General features: G+C 51.0%; 1 protein-coding gene across 5 annotated transcripts in view; it reads left to right on the forward strand.

The window, feature by feature from the left end:
- The window catches only part of PTAFR (platelet activating factor receptor), a 47846-nt gene extending 33290 nt beyond the window's left edge, over positions 1 to 14556 (forward strand). The window contains exons 1-4 of one of the 5 annotated variants that reach the window (XM_044997909.1): positions 4194 to 4235; positions 6919 to 7049; positions 11494 to 11652; positions 12400 to 14556. In XM_044997909.1, coding sequence (XP_044853844.1) covers positions 12462 to 13571 — 1110 coding nt within the window. In that variant the 5' untranslated portion in view covers positions 4194 to 4235; positions 6919 to 7049; positions 11494 to 11652; positions 12400 to 12461 and the 3' untranslated portion in view covers positions 13572 to 14556. Of the gene's footprint in view, positions 1 to 4193; positions 4236 to 6918; positions 7050 to 11493; positions 11653 to 12399 lie in introns of those variants that run through there. The other 4 variants (XM_044997908.1, XM_044997910.1, XM_044997913.1 and 1 more) reach the window with 4 other exon arrangements.
- The last annotated feature ends 889 nt before the right edge of the window (positions 14557 to 15445 follow it).

A 15445-nucleotide genomic window follows, 5' to 3' on the forward strand; every position in this document is an offset into this window, starting at 1 on the left:
TCACTAGAGGAGGTTTTGGAATTAATTGATAAACTCAACATTAACAAGTCACCGGGACCAGATGGCATTCACCCAAGAGTTCTGAAAGAACTCAAATGTGAAGTTGCGGAACTATTAACTAAGGTTTGTAACCTGTCCTTTAAATCGGCATCGGTACCCAATGACTGGAAGTTAGCTAATGTGACGCCAATATTTAAAAAGGGCTCTAGGGGTGATCCCGGCAATTACAGACCGGTAAGTCTAACGTCGGTAGCGGGCAAATTAGTTGAAACAATAGTAAAGAATAAAATTGTCAGACACATAGAAAAACAAACTCTTGAGCAATAGTCAACATGGTTTCTGTAAAGGGAAATCGTGTCTTACTAATCTATTAGAGTTTTTTAAAGGGGTCAACAAATATGTGGACAAGGGGGATCCGGTGGACATAGTGTACTTAGATTTCCAGAAAGCCTTTGACAAGGTCCCTCACCAAAGGCTCTTACGTAAATTAAGCTGTCATGGGATAAAAGGGAAGGTCCTTTCATGGATTGAGAACTGGTTAAAGGACAGGGAACAAAGGGTAGGAATTAATGGTAAATTCTCAGAATGGAGAGGGGTAACTAGTGGTGTTCCCCAAGGGTCAGTCCTCGGACCAATCCTATTCAATTTATTCATAAATGATCTGGAGAAAGGGGTAAACAGTGAGGTGGCAAAGTTTGCAGATGATACTAAACTACTCAAGATAGTTAAGACCAAAGCAGATTGTGAAGAACTTCAAAAAGATCTCACAAAACTAAGTGATTGGGCAACAAAATGGCAAATGAAATTTAATGTGGATAAATGTAAAGTAATGCACATTGGAAAAAATAACCCCAACTATACATACAACATGATGGGGGCTAATTTAGCTACAACGAGTCAGGAAAAAGATCTTGGAGTCATCGTGGATAGTTCTCTGAAGATGTCCACGCAGTGTGCAGAGGCGGTCAAAAAAGCAAACAGGATGTTAGGAATCATTAAAAAGGGGATAGAGAATAGGACTGAGAATATATTATTGCCCTTATATAAATCCATGGTACGCCCACATCTCGAATACTGTGTACAGATGTGGTCTCCTCACCTCAAAAAAGTTATTCTAGCACTAGAAAAGGTTCAGAAAAGGGCAACTAAAATGATTAAGGGTTTAGAGAGGGTCCCATACAAGGAAAGATTAAAGAGGCTAGGACTCTTCAGCTTGGAAAAGAGAAGACTAAGGGGGGATATGATAGAGGTATATAAAATCATGAATGATGTTGAGAAAATGGATAAGGAAAAGTTATTTACTTATTCCCATAATACAAGAACTAGGGGTCACCAAATGAAATTAATAGGCAGCAGGTTTAAAACAAATAAAAGGAAGTTCTTCTTCACGCAGTGCACAGTCAACTTGTGGAACTCCTTACCTGAGGAGGTTGTGAAGGTTAGGACTATAACAATGTTTAAAAGGGGACTGGATAAATTCATGGTGGCTAAGTCCATAAATGGCTATTAGCCAGGATGGGTAAGGAATGGTGTCCCTAGCCTCTGTTTGTCAGAGGATGGAGATGGATGGCAGGAGAGAGATCACTTGATCATTGCCTGTTAGGTTCACTCCCTCTGGGGCACCTGGCATTGGCCACTGTCGGTAGACAGATACTGGGCTAGATGGACCTTTGGTCTGACCCGGTACAGCCATTCTTATGTTCTTATGTTATGTAAGGCAGCTAGCTCCTGCCTCTTTGCAGTCAGCCCTCCCCTCTCCAGGCTTGGCACTGTCTGCAGGGATAGCAGGGTGGGGCTAGCTGGGCCCAAAGACTCTCCTTAAACCCTGCTGTTCTGACTGGCAGTTTCTCTGCTTCATCACAGCACTGGAATTCGTACCCAGATTGAAAAGTGCCAAGGGATCTTTAATGATCACAAGCCGTTAGTGCTTCATTTTACATCTCATTCTAGCATCAGGGCCCACAGCAGAATAGTGCCCCAACATCATCCTCCGCCATTAGTGCAGTCAGAGAAGAGTCGACCTCTGGAGTGAAATCACCATGTAGTCTGATTTGGGGTGGGTTAGTAGGGTCGGTGGAATTTATCCACTTAATTTAATTTTATTTGATAATTAATTTTCTAATTAATTAGTAATATTAATAATAATTAATATATATTAATAATATGGGTGTGGCTCGCCAATGTGTGTGATCAGAAGATAAAGTTCGTCCTGAATCAGGCTTCACAGAGTTTATAAAAGGAGTTTCGGGGTATATGACAGGAACTTATACTGAGACAGAAATAGTCATAAAGACCTTTTATTAAAATCAATGAAACAATAAGTAAATGTAAAAATGTTAAAACAGTTCGAGATTACAAAGTTACAAAATATCACAGTTCTTTAAGAGACATATTTATGATAATACACTGTTATAAACTCACTCTGTGTAGTAGCACTTTGGGTGTTGTTCACACTTCTGATAAAGGAAGTTGGTTTTAACCCTATATAAACTATGTGCTTTAAAAAGGTAAAGCAGAAACTAGATTCCTTTATACTTACAGCTTTGAAAAGAAATAATACCACGGCCTATTAATAGTTAATAGCCTTGTAGACGGGTAGCATCGATGCGTAGATGGGGTGGAGGCGATGGGTAAACAGGAACAGATAGATGGGTGTATCGCCTGCCTAATGGTAATTTGTTTCACCTTTTATAGAGCATTATTCGGAAATCCTTCCTCCTATGCCCAAATTTCGTCTTTCCCCCACGGAAATGTTAGGGTACACCTGCCTCATAGGCTAACAGATATGTACGCATTTGTGGTGTACTTGTTAGATTTGTGGGCAAAAATCCCTATTTCCACACTTTACTGTTATTGGTTCAGTTAAAGGTCTCCAGACATCTGCGTAGGTAATTTGTCTTAGTATTACTTTTCTGAGTAAGGGTCCAAAGGTTGCCTTCAGCATCACACAGGATGTCTGACCTGGATGTCTGTCTTGCATTTCAGCTATTGCAAATCTATAAATCTATAAGCCTATTACATACTTAAATTTATCAAAAAGACATTTTATACAGACCAACAGACTAATCCTCAGGGCTACAACCCCTTCCCAGCTCTGCTCAGTAGGCCAGAGGGACTTAGTTGATCATGTGTACATCAGCTGGGTCACTTTCAGCACATTGTACCAGGACCTGCAGAACATGTTGTGCTGAGAGATGAGTATGCAGCTAGGATGCACTGGGCACATTGTGCTGGGACACTCAGGGGTGAAAGTAACTTAAAGGACTTACCGGTACTCCAGAGTCCTGTGGAGGGGGAGGGGCCTCAACTGGAAGAGGCGTGGCCTCTATCGGAAGAGGTGGGGCCTTTAAACCCTGGGGCTTTTAAATCAGGATTTAAAGGGCTCAGAGATTCGGCTGAAGCTAGGAGCCAGGCCCTTTAAATTAACCCCGGAGCTACCAGCTGCAGAGGCGGCTGGGAGCCCTGGGGTTTGGACAGGGTTGAAAGTAATTTACATTTCTTACCCATATGGTCCAATCGCAAGCAACCCACCCACCTCTCCTACGTACTTCATGGATCCCTCCCATTGCATGACATAGATAGAGAAAATAAAGCTCCTATTACTACTACCAGTACTGTCTGTAATAAAACTTTACTATGGGAATAAGCCTGAAAAAGTGAAAACTCACTGTCACATTTTTCTCTGTGTCTTCCCTCCTCCTCCTCCAGCCAGGCTGCCGAGGCTCAGCTCTGTGCTTTCTCCCTGCCTGGCACTCAGCAGCTGCTGCAGAGGCTTCCCTCTAGCTTGCAGCAGGGAGACTGCCTCCTGCATACGAACAGTTTAAACTCAGTTGTTCCCTGATGGTTCAGCCCCCAGGGTTAAGAGAGGTTTCTGGCATCTTTGTTAATTTCACTCCCAGTTGTTGGGGGGGGGGGGTTGGGAAGCTGTGTGTGACCATGGCAGGGGCAGTTCTTTTCTGCCCCCTGGATGAGGGGATCTCCAATACTACTAAAATACAATAGTAGAGGCCAGTTGCTGGGGCCAGGGCAGTCGGCGGCAGGCTGCAGCTGCATTGTTTGTGACACACACATTCATACATACACATACACACTGTACGTATGTGTATGTGTATGAATGTGTCACAAACAATGCTGCTGCAGCCTGCCACCGACCAGCAGCGACCCCAGCAACCGGCCCCTGTGGGCTGCTGCCTGCAGAGAGCCTGCAGGTGCCGCTGGGCTGGGTCTGCCAAGGAGTAAGTAACCAAGGCAAAAACCACAGCCAGCCAGCCAGGGAGGGAGCCGGGGGAGGAGGAGAGGAAGAGAAAGTCAGGGGTGAATGAAGGACAACTGGAATAGCCTTCATGAAAGATACAAGATATTTAAAGAAAGTTTTATCAATTTCAGCCTCTGCACTCTGCAGGCAGGACAAAACAAAAAGAGATCTGAGATTGCACCCGCTGTCCTCAGGACATTTCAGGTGTTTAAATCAGTATATAAAGAGAGTGGATTGGAATGAAAACTACTATTTCTTTCAAAGGAGGCACAATAATTTCCCTGAATATTCAGTCTTCCCCTCTAATCCCTTTGTGGTTTTGTCTATGGGGGCTATTTGCTTTCCCTGTAAATCTTTAGTTGCTTTAGCAAAATTGCTTTGCCCAAAATAAACCCTAATCATCATGACACATCTTTCCACCATGTTCTCCATGTTTTTTGTGTTGTTTTTTTTAAACAGTAACATTTCAAAGAGGATCTGCAAGCAGTTTGGACATCACAACCATGATCCTCTGGTGGGGAGGGAATGGGATAGATTTGAACTTGGAAATGGTTCCTGATTTTGATTGTGTTTAGGAGATCCCCTCATCCCAGGGGCAGAAAAGAACTGCCCCTGCCATGGTCACACGCACCCAACAACAACTGGGAGTGAAATTAACAAGGATGCCAGAAATGGCTCCTAACTCTGGGCACTGAACTGCACAGGGAACAGCTGAGTTTAAACTGTTCTTTTGCAGGCAGCAATAGCAGGCATCTCAGCCAGTCTACTGCAAGCTAGAGCCTAGAGGAAAACCCCTGCTGGGGAGAATGGGGAGGAATTCAGAGCCTTGGCTGCAGCCTGGCTGGAGGAGGGGGAGGGAGGAGATGAGAAACCAATGTGACAGTGAGTTTTCCCCTTCCACCTGCTTTTATTAGCTCTGGATTTAAGCTGTGCAGCCAAATGCTTGTATTTGTTGTGTATATTAGTAGGAGAGATTCCCCTCATCCCGGGGGCAGACAGGGACTGCCCCTGCCATGGTCAAACACACCCTCCCCTCGACCCCCTGCCCCCAGCTACTGTGAGTGAAATTAACAAGGATGCCAGAAACCTAGCCCTGGGGGCTGAACCATCAGGGAACAGCTGAGTTTGAACTATTCTTATGCAGGGAGCAGGCTTCTCTTTCCCTCCCTCAGTCAGTCTCCTTTTCTTACCGGTCCTCCGCACCAGCCCGTACCAGCTTACTTTCACCTCTGGGGACACCTCTTCACTGGGCCAGGCTGAGATCCACTGGCCCCGCCATCGCTAGGATGGGAGCGTTAGACGTTCCGTCAGGACAGGTACTCCTGGGGGCTTGAATATGTGAGGCATATTTCCCCAGGACACATAAGTATGTGTAGCACTTAACATGCTTTACGGATGGGGAAACTAACGGCGACACAGAGAGATGCAGTGATTTTTCCTGAGTCACACAGTGAGTCCAGGGCAGAGCTGGGAATGGAACCCCAGTTTCCACTCCCAGCCTGGTGCCCAATCCAAGCCTAGATCACACTGAGTGGAGCTAGACACGAGATGAGCTAGAAATATCTGTTCAGTCTGGGACCCAGCCTGATGTGGGCAGACCCTCCAGTGCGCTTGTCATGCTGCTGCAAAGGTTCCTATGGCACAAACCCCTCCTGGCAAAGGGTCTATCCCCAGAGTTCCCTCTTGCCCAATGGATCCCTGACGGCTGGGCAATATTGTAAGTTAGAGCAGCCTTCAGGCTGGAGTTGGGACTAGGACCAGGATGGCCCCGGGATAAGGGGAACAGAAAGGTAATTTAAAGCGACTTTCTTAACCTGACTTCCTAAGCTGCACTAAATGCCTTGATTGCAGCCGAGGATCTGTCCATTTATGCTGGGATGCACACTCGGTGAGCCAGGATGGCCTGAATGTGCGGCACTCATTGGGCTGCAATGCTCATTCCCTGGACTAGGCCTACAGGATGTGTGGAGAGACAGAACCATGGTTATTGCATTAAATAGGCAGAGAAATCCTTTCTGTTAGAGCAAGTGTGATGCACTAGGAGCGGGAAGCCTCTAGGAACTTGGTAACAATTCCTTTACAGGCTGTACTCTCCCATATATTCTGTACTACAGTGCATAATGCTGGCCTCCTTGGCGCTGTGTATAATTAATACAAAAGGTTTGTTGTACATTCAGCATCAACCTCCATTCACTGTTAATTGGAAGATGGTGGTGGTTTGCCAGCCCGGAGCCTAAAGTCCCCTCTCTCAGTCACAGCATGGGCAGCTTCATGCACACACTGACCTAGAGGGGTCATTCCAGGAGAGAGTATAATTCAGTCTCCACAATCCAATCCTAGGTTAGATGGATGGATGTACAGAGAGAAGCAACTTCAAAGCCCCTGGCTGATGCAGACAGAGATTTGATTGTATTTCCCCAAAGTGTGTATTCCAGATGGTTCCTCTGGCCCCTGGCTTGAATACTGACCCCTACCACAACCGCACTGGGGAAGGAAGGCCAGGAGGTGGCCTTGCTTGGAATGATTTAAATTAGCACATGGTGATTCTGCCTGGACATCTCCAGGCTACTAAATATAGTGCAGCAGCCTCATGAGTGAATCTCTGGGTGCAGCAGACAGGGTGGATTGGAACAAAGCCACAAAAAGTCTCCTTTACTGAACAGGGTGGGGAGGACCAGGCTCAGAGGTTAACCAGCACTGAACAGCATCACCTCACTCCAGAGCCCTCTGCACATGCCAGGGCAGGAACACTGTCCTGGCTGTCAAGGCTGATGGACTCCTCTGGAAGCAACAGGTGAGTTTGGAGCAAACCTCTAGCTCTCTTTTAGCAACACTCCCCTGTGTGCTGCCAGGTGCTGCAGTGTCTTCCCTCTGCTCTCTCATGGCAGTCAATCGAAGGGCTACTTCAGTGCTGCTGCTGAGTGAGCAGCCTGACTGAGCAACAGCTGGCACCAGACAGCGTCTCTCTGCAGGTTCCCTCAGCAGCTTCCAATCTCCCAGCCTACAAACTCTTCCTCAACTTGGATGTCTAGGAATTACCCCTTTCCCATTTGGGCCCCCCCCCCTCTCTGGCCAGGGGTCTTCTAGCAGAGACAGGCAAGTCGCTCTCGAGAGGTGCTCTCTGGGCAAGGTGGCATTGTGAGGAAAACAGGGGCGTTGGTTTGTGTTTTCCACTCGGCTCCTGGTGAGGCGTTAGGGACAGATTAGTTTCCTCTATGTTCTCTTCCATTGATAAGTCAGCAGAGACTCCACAGGGCCTTTCCAGAGGGCAACTGTGCCCAAACTCCAGGCACTGCTGTAGAAAGGCTTTGAACACACCCATGGGCGGCAGGTTATATCTGTGTGCGGTGCCCGGGCTCCAGGAATATTCAGGGCTGGGTGCCCTGCTCCAGCAATATTTGGAGCTGGGTCTCTTCCCCCAGCCCTGCCTGGATCGGGCTCCGGCCCCCCCAGCGCTGGCCTCCCCCCAGCGCTGCGTCCCTGCCTGGAGAAGGTCCCAGCCCCCGCCTGCCACCCCTCCCCTTGCGTGTCCCCCCCACCGCGCCGCGTCCCTGCCTGACAGAAATCAGCGCGGGTCTCTCCCCTGCCTGCTTCCGCTGCCAGAGATCGGCTCCCGGAAGAACTGCTATCTGCTGCCCCAGGGTCCTAGCGCCCGCCCTTCACTAATGTTTGTTTCAATTTGGAACAGAAAATGGAAACTTCCCCGTGAAATGGCAAGGCAGGCTGCCCTTACCCTGTGCTTCCGCCCTCGCCCTGAGCCTCCCCAAGGCCCCAAACCCTCATCCCCAGCCAGAGCCCTCATCCCCCCGCACCCTGATCCTCTGCCCCAGCCAGAGCCCTCATCCCCCCCGCACCCTGATCCTCTGCCCCAGCCAGAGCCCTCATCCCCCCGCACCCTGATCCTCTGCCCCAGCCAGAGCACTCATCCCCCCGCACCCTGATCCTCTGCCCCAGCCAGAGCCCTCATCCCCCCGCACCCTGATCCTCTGCCCCAGCCAGAGCCTTCATGCCCCCCGCACCCTGATCCTCTGCCCCAGCCAGAGCCCTCATCCCCCGCACCCTGATCCTCTGCCCCAGCCAGAGCCCTCATCCCCCCGCACCCTGATCCTCTGCCCCAGCCAGAGCCTTCATCCCCCCGCACCCTGATCCTCTGCCCCAGCCAGAGCCCTCATCCCCCCGCACCCTGATCCTCTGCCCCAGCCAGAGCCGTCATCCCCCCGCACCCTGATCCTCTGCCCCAGCCAGAGCCCTCATCCCCCCGCACCCTGATCCTCTGCCCCAGCCAGAGCCATCATCCCCCCGCACCCCGAGCCTCATCCCCAGCAAGAGCCCTCATCCCCCTGCACCCTGATCCTCATCCCCAGCCCTGAGCCCCCCCGCAGCATGAGCCCCCCCGCAGCATGAGCCCCACAGCCCTCACCCCACACCCCAAACCTTTGCTCTAGCCCTGAGCCCCCTCCTGCATCATGAACCCCTTATCCCCCAGCCCCAGCCAGAACCCTCATCCTCCTGCACCCTAATCCTCATCCCCAGCCAGAGCCTTCATCCCCCTGCACCCTGATCCTCTGCCCCAGCCAGAGCCCTCATCCCCCCGCACCCTGATCCTCCTCCCCAGCCAGAGCCCTCATCCCCCCCGCACCCTGATCCTCTGCCCCAGCCAGAGCCCTCATCCCCCAGCACCCTGATCCTCAGCCCCAGCCAGAGCCCTCATCCCCCTGCACCCTGATCCTCTGCCCCAGCCAGAGCCCTCATCCCGCCGCACCCTGATCCTCTGCCCCAACCCTCATCCCCCTGCACCCTGATCCTCTGCCCCAGCCAGAGCCCTCTTCCCCCCGACCCCTGATCCTCTGCCCCATCCCTCATCCCCCGTCACCCTGATCCTCTGCCCCAGCCAGAGCCCTCATCCCCCCGCACCCTGATCCTCTGCCCCAGCCAGAGCCCTCATCCCCCCGCACCCTGATCCTCTGCCCCAACCCTCATCCCCCTGCACCCTGATCCTCTGCCCCAACCCTGAGCCCTCATCCCCCCGCACCCTTATCCTCTGCCCCAGCCAGAGCCCTCATCCCCCCGCACCCTGATCCTCTGCCCCAGCCAGAGCCCTCATCCCCCCGCACCCTAATCCTCTGCCCCAGCCCTGAGCGCCCCCACATCATGAAGCCCTCATCCCCCGCACCCTAATCCTCTGCCCCAGCCCTGAGCGCCCCCACATCATGAACCCCTCATCCCCCTGCACCCTAATCCTCAGCCCCAGCCAGAGCCCTCTTCCCCCGCACCCTAATCCTCTGCCCCAGCCCTGAGCACCCCCACATCATGAACCCCTCATCCCCCCCGCACCCTAATCCTCTGCCCCAGCCCTGAGCACCCCCACATCATGAACCCCTCATCCCCCCTGCACCCTAATCCTCAGCCCCCGCCCTGAGCACCCCCACATCATGAACCCCTCATCCCCCTGCACCCTAATCCTCAGCCCCAGCCAGAGCCCTCATCCCCCCGCACCCTGATCCTCTGCCCCAGCCAGAGCCCTCATCCCCCCACACCCCGAACCTCTGCCCTAGCCCTGAGCCCCCTCCTGCATCATGAACCCCTCATCCCCAGCCCCAGCCAGAACCCTCATCCTCCTGTACCCTAATCCTCTGCCCCAGCCTTGAGTCCCCCCGCAGCATGAACCCCTCATCCTCAGCCCCACAGCCCTCACCCCACACCCCAACCCTCTGCCCTAGCCCTGAGTTCCCTCCTGCATCAAGAATCCCTCATCCTCACCTCCCCAGCCCTCACCCTGCACTCCCTTCTATCCCCAAACTCCCTCCCAGAGCATGCACCCCCTCTCAGACCGTGCACCACCTCCCCCTTCATAGAATCATAGAATCTCAGGGTTGGAAGGGACCTCAGGAGGTATCTAGTCCAACCCGCTGCTCAAAGCAGGACCAAACCCAACTAAATCATCCCAGCCAGGGCTTTGTCAAGCCTGAGCTTAAAAACCTCTAAGGAAGGAGATTCCACCACCTCCCTAGGGAACCCATTCCAGTGCTTCACCACCCTCCTAGTGAAAAAGTTTTTCCTAATGTCCAACCTAAACCTCCCCCTCTGCAACTTGAGACCATTACTCCTTGTTCTGTCATCTTCTACCACTGAGAACAGTCTAGAGCCATCCTCTTTGGAACCCCCTTTCAGGTAGTTGAAAGCAGATATCAAATCCCCCCTCATTCTTCTCTTCTGCAGACTAAACAATCCCAGTTCCCTCGGCCTCTCCTCATAAGTCATGTGCTCCAGCCCCCTAATCATTTTTGTTGCCTTCCACTGGACTCTCTCCAATTTATCCACATCCTTCTTGTAGTGTGGGGCCCAAAACTGGACACAGTACTCCAGATGAGGCCTCACCAGTGCTGAGTAGAGGGGAATGATCACGTCCCTCGATCTGCTGGAAATGCCCCTTCTTATACAACCCAAAATGCCATTAGCCTTCTTGGCAACAAGGGCACACTGTTGACTCATATTCAGCTTCCTACACCCCCACCCCCAGCCCAGAGCCTGCACCCAAACTCTGTCCCAAAGCCTGCACTCCTCACCCCCTCCTGACACCCACCCCCTGCCCCAGCCCGGAGCCTTCACCCAGCACCCAAACTCCCTCCCAGAGCCTGCACCCCTCATCCCTTCCTACACCCGCACCCCCAGCCCAGAGCCTGCACCCAAACTCCATCCCAAAGCCTGCACCCCTCCTGCACCCTAATCCCCAGCCCAGGACCTGCACCCCATACCTCCCCCCGAAACCCCACCCAGAGCCTTAGGCAGGTGGGGGCAGAGTTTGGGGGGGCAGAGTTGGGGGGGCGGTTCTGGGCACCACCAAAATTTCTACAAACTTGCCACCCATGAACACACCCACTGCCACGGGCTGCTTGTCAGTAAAACCTGCAATGGAATGGATCTATTTCATGGGGCATGCACACCACACTGCACCCTGGAGAGGGTGGGGGGAGAGGGCTGGGCACCACCATCAGGGACTTTGATTATGCATTGGTTGCTTCAGCAGGCATCATAGCTCACAGCATGGGGGATATATTTTTACAGTAAAGTCATGTTACAAGAAACTCAGCATATGTCCCTATACAAACACATCCCTCCCTCAAAGAAATGGGTGAGCTCTTAGAGGTGGAGCTAACGGAGCTCACTGGGCCTACTGTCCCATATACTATATGTGATTAAGTAATGATTCTGGTTTCTCTGTGTTTATGTGGCAATAGGTTGTTGCTTGGTCAACAGTAAATGAGAAAAGGGAGGAAGTAACCTATGTGAGAAGGAGCAGCAAAGAATCACAGCAAATGTGAGAAGGGACAGTGATGCACAATCAACCTGTGGAACTCCTTGCCAGAGGATGTTGTGAAGGCCAAGACCATAACAGGGTTCAAAAAAGAACTAGATAAATTCATGGAGGATAGGTCCATCAAGGGCTATTAGCCAGGATAGGCAGGGATGGTGTCCCTAGCCTCTGTTTGCCAGAAGCTGGGAATGAGCGACAGGGGATGGATCACTTAATGATTCCCTCTTCTGTTCATTCCCTCTGGGGCACCTGGCACTGGCCACTGTCAGAAGACAGGATACTGGGCTAGATGGACCTTTGGTCTGACTTGGTAGGGCCATTCTTATGTTCAGTGCAAGTCAGATGGGCCAGGAGCAATTAAAGAGCAACTTCCCCACCACACAGCTCTGGGAAAGAGGCTGAGATTGGAGGGGCAGGTGGGGTAGGCAGATATGAGCTCATAGGGTGACCAACCATTCTATATTTTAAAGAACATGGCTTATGTGGTCCCTAATGTCCTGTGATATGACCAGTGTCCAAGAAGGAGACATTAGGAAACACATCTGATTTCCAGTAATAACTATTGGACCACAGAGCAAGTGGGCATAGGATGTAGGTGGGTATGAACCTGGAGTAATACTGAGAAGAGGAAGGAGCGGAGTGGGTGGGGGCAGACAGCAGAGTGGGTGTCTGAGGTCGAAGAGAGAGAGGAGAGATCAGAGGGGTGAGTGTGCACAGAGGAATGCTGGAGAACTCCTGCAGTCAGAGAGGATATGAACTGAGAACAGACAGGTGGCTCTGGGGCTTGGCAGTGCCCTACATGCTGTTATCATATGTTTTGTATTCTTAGAATAAGAAGAAAAGAAGAGGACAGAAAATTTTCTGCTTTGGAAGAATCGGGTCAGTGACACAATGTCCTCGAAGGGGGGAATTAGCACTCTTTCACCCCTGAGTGTCACCACCCTGTCTGCTAACACCTCATGCGGGGTGGACTCTGAGTTCAGATACCCCCTTTTCACCATCATGTACAGCTTCATCTTCATTCTGGGCTTCATTGCCAATTGCTATGTGCTGTGGATTTTCTGCCAGGTTTATGCTTGGAGGAAACTAAACGAAATCAAGATCTTCATGGTGAACCTGATAGTGGCTGACCTGCTGTTCCTAATCACACTGCCCCTGTGGATCATTTACTATCACCACCAAGGAAACTGGATTATGCCTACATTCCTGTGTAATGTGGCCGGCTACTTGTTCTTTGTTAACACCTACTGCTCCATCGCCTTTTTGACAGTCATCACATACAACCGATTCCAGGCAGTGACCAAGCCCATCACAGCTGCTCAGTTCCCCACCCGGAGAAGGGGTATCTTCCTCTCCGCAGCTATCTGGGTGGTGATAATGAGCAGTGCTTTGTACTACCTCATTGTCGATGGAACTAATAAGGAGGAGATTAACAATAGCACCATCAAGCGGTGTTTCGAGCGCTATAACACCACTGGCAACACTCTGCCCATCCTCGCCATCCATGTTGTCATATTCATTATTTTTGTTTTCATTTTCCTGTTTATACTGGTGTGTAACTTGTTCATTATCAGGACACTGCTGACCAAGTCAGTGCAGCTGCAGAAGAGCACCCGTGTCAAGCAGAGGGCATTCAGGATGGTATGCACTGTCCTCGCTGTATTCATCATATGCTTTGTACCTCACCATCTCATTGACCTCCCCTGGACCCTGACGGTCCTAGAGCTGTGGCAGAAAGAAAACTGTCCATTGCGCCAGCAGATCAATGATGCCCATCAGGTAACTCTATGCCTCCTGAGCACCAACTGCATGCTGGACCCTGTCATCTACTGCTTCCTCACCAAGAAGTTCAGGAAGCACCTTTCAGAGAATCTTAAAAGCATGAAAGGGAGTCGCAAGTGTTCCAGGCAAACCACTGAAACAGTGATTGAGGGCACAGTGCCCATCAATGACCTCCCCACCAATCCCATGAGAAATGAATATAGCCCTGTCTCCTACTGAGCAGGGCTGGGCTACTTGTGTCATCAGCTTCCTCTCACTAAGCCAGGCCAGAGAGGGACACATCAGTGGGCCAGATCTCTGCATTTCCATCAGGAAGAAGAAATATGAGCATTCAATCCCCGTATCCACAAATGCAACCAGAGGAATAGGGACCCAGCAGGGGCTGCAAAGGGGCACCTTCTGACACATACTGACACTAATCACAGCTCAGCTTGTTTTCTTTTCTGTGAAGAAAAATGCCATTGACTTTGTGTCTTTCCCCCTCCTCCGATCTCCTTGTGTGATCTGTCAGCACTTTAACATGGGAATTGCCATGAGGAGAGCTCACTCTTATGAATGACAGAGATTCTATGGGATCTGATCCAAGTAACCAGGCTGGGGAGAAGGGGGGTCTGTGAAAGTCGATGGGTATTGGTGATGTGCTGGAAACCTCAGCCTTAGCTCCCCCAATCCCTGGGATCCGTATGTATAGATTTTAAGGCCACCCTGGACCATTATCTAGTCTGACATCCTGCATGTCACTGGCTAGAGAATGTCACCTTATTCCTGGACCCAGCCCAATAACTTCTGGTTGAGCTAGCACGTATCTTTCAGAGAGACCGAATATCAACTGAAAACCTCCAAGTGACAGAGGATGATTGCCAGCATAGGAATTAAGATAGCAAATGAATGGGGTTTTAATGCTTCATCATCATAGCTTTTATTTATTATAGATGGGATTATAAAGAGGGAGTGGCTATTGTCCCTAAGATTGTGCTGCTGGAAACAAAGTAATGTAGCTGGTTGCTTATTTGAAGACTGTTTTCTGGTATTTTATCATTAATAAACTAACAGCTTGTGGCCACACCCCAGGGCACCCTCCAAACTACTCAATTGCTGCCGTGGTGTTAAGTCCAGTGCAAAAATGTTACGGGTTTTAAGCTCAGGCATTCAGTCCAGGGTGAAATGGATCCTGCTCAGGGGCGGCTCCAGGCCCCAACACGCCAAGCGCATGCTTGGGGCGGCAAGCTGGTGGGGGGGGCGCTCTGCCAGCGCCGCGAGGGCAGCAGGCAGGCTGTCTCCGCGGTTTGCCTGCGGAGGGTCCACTGTCCCGCGGCTTCGGCTGACCTCCCGGGAGGTCCGCCGAAGCCGCGGGACCAGCGGACCGTCTGCAGGCAAGCTGCGGAAGGCAGCCTGCCTGCCGTGTTGGGGCGGCAAAATTCCTAGAGCCGCCCCTGATCCTGCTCCAAACAGTGCTGGCGGCAGACAATTTGGGCACACAGAAACCTGGCTATCCTGAGGGTGCCAGGCTTGGTTACAGATCAGAAGACACTCAAGGCTCCTTGTCTAACCCTGAGTTGCTCAATACTAAACTTCCATCAAGCACAGGAAGTAGAACAGGGTGGGGAACTTGGTTGGGTTCTTACATGAGGTTTTGGTTCCTCAACTTTTCTAGAAAAATTTCCCAGATGGTAATGGGAAAAACTCATCTGCCACATTGACACTGGACAAGGTTATTTATACCAGTTAGCAGCAGCCTGGTGATACCAGCCAGAGAACTGCTAGGAGTGTTTGTGTGGCAAACTCCAAACCTCTCCAATCATCCGACCAACAATGGTATTATATTATGCCCATATTTCACTGAGAGAATTCCCAGCTCGTCGTTCCCCAGTCATCACTGGTGGACTACTGAAACTTTGATATCTGTAAGTGAGCAAAAAGTTTAGACTTTTCCTTTCTACTATGGACCTCACAATGGTCACCCATGCATTCAGCTGCTACAGTGCAGGCCATGGATAAGAACCTGATCAGAACTGCATGTGCCTTTGCCTCCTCTAGGCTAGACTACTGCAATGATCTCTGCGTAGGGCTGCCCATGAAGACTACATAGGAGC

Source organism: Mauremys mutica, chromosome 23, assembly GCF_020497125.1.
Source record: "Mauremys mutica isolate MM-2020 ecotype Southern chromosome 23, ASM2049712v1, whole genome shotgun sequence".
Classification (NCBI taxonomy): domain Eukaryota; kingdom Metazoa; phylum Chordata; order Testudines; family Geoemydidae; genus Mauremys; species Mauremys mutica.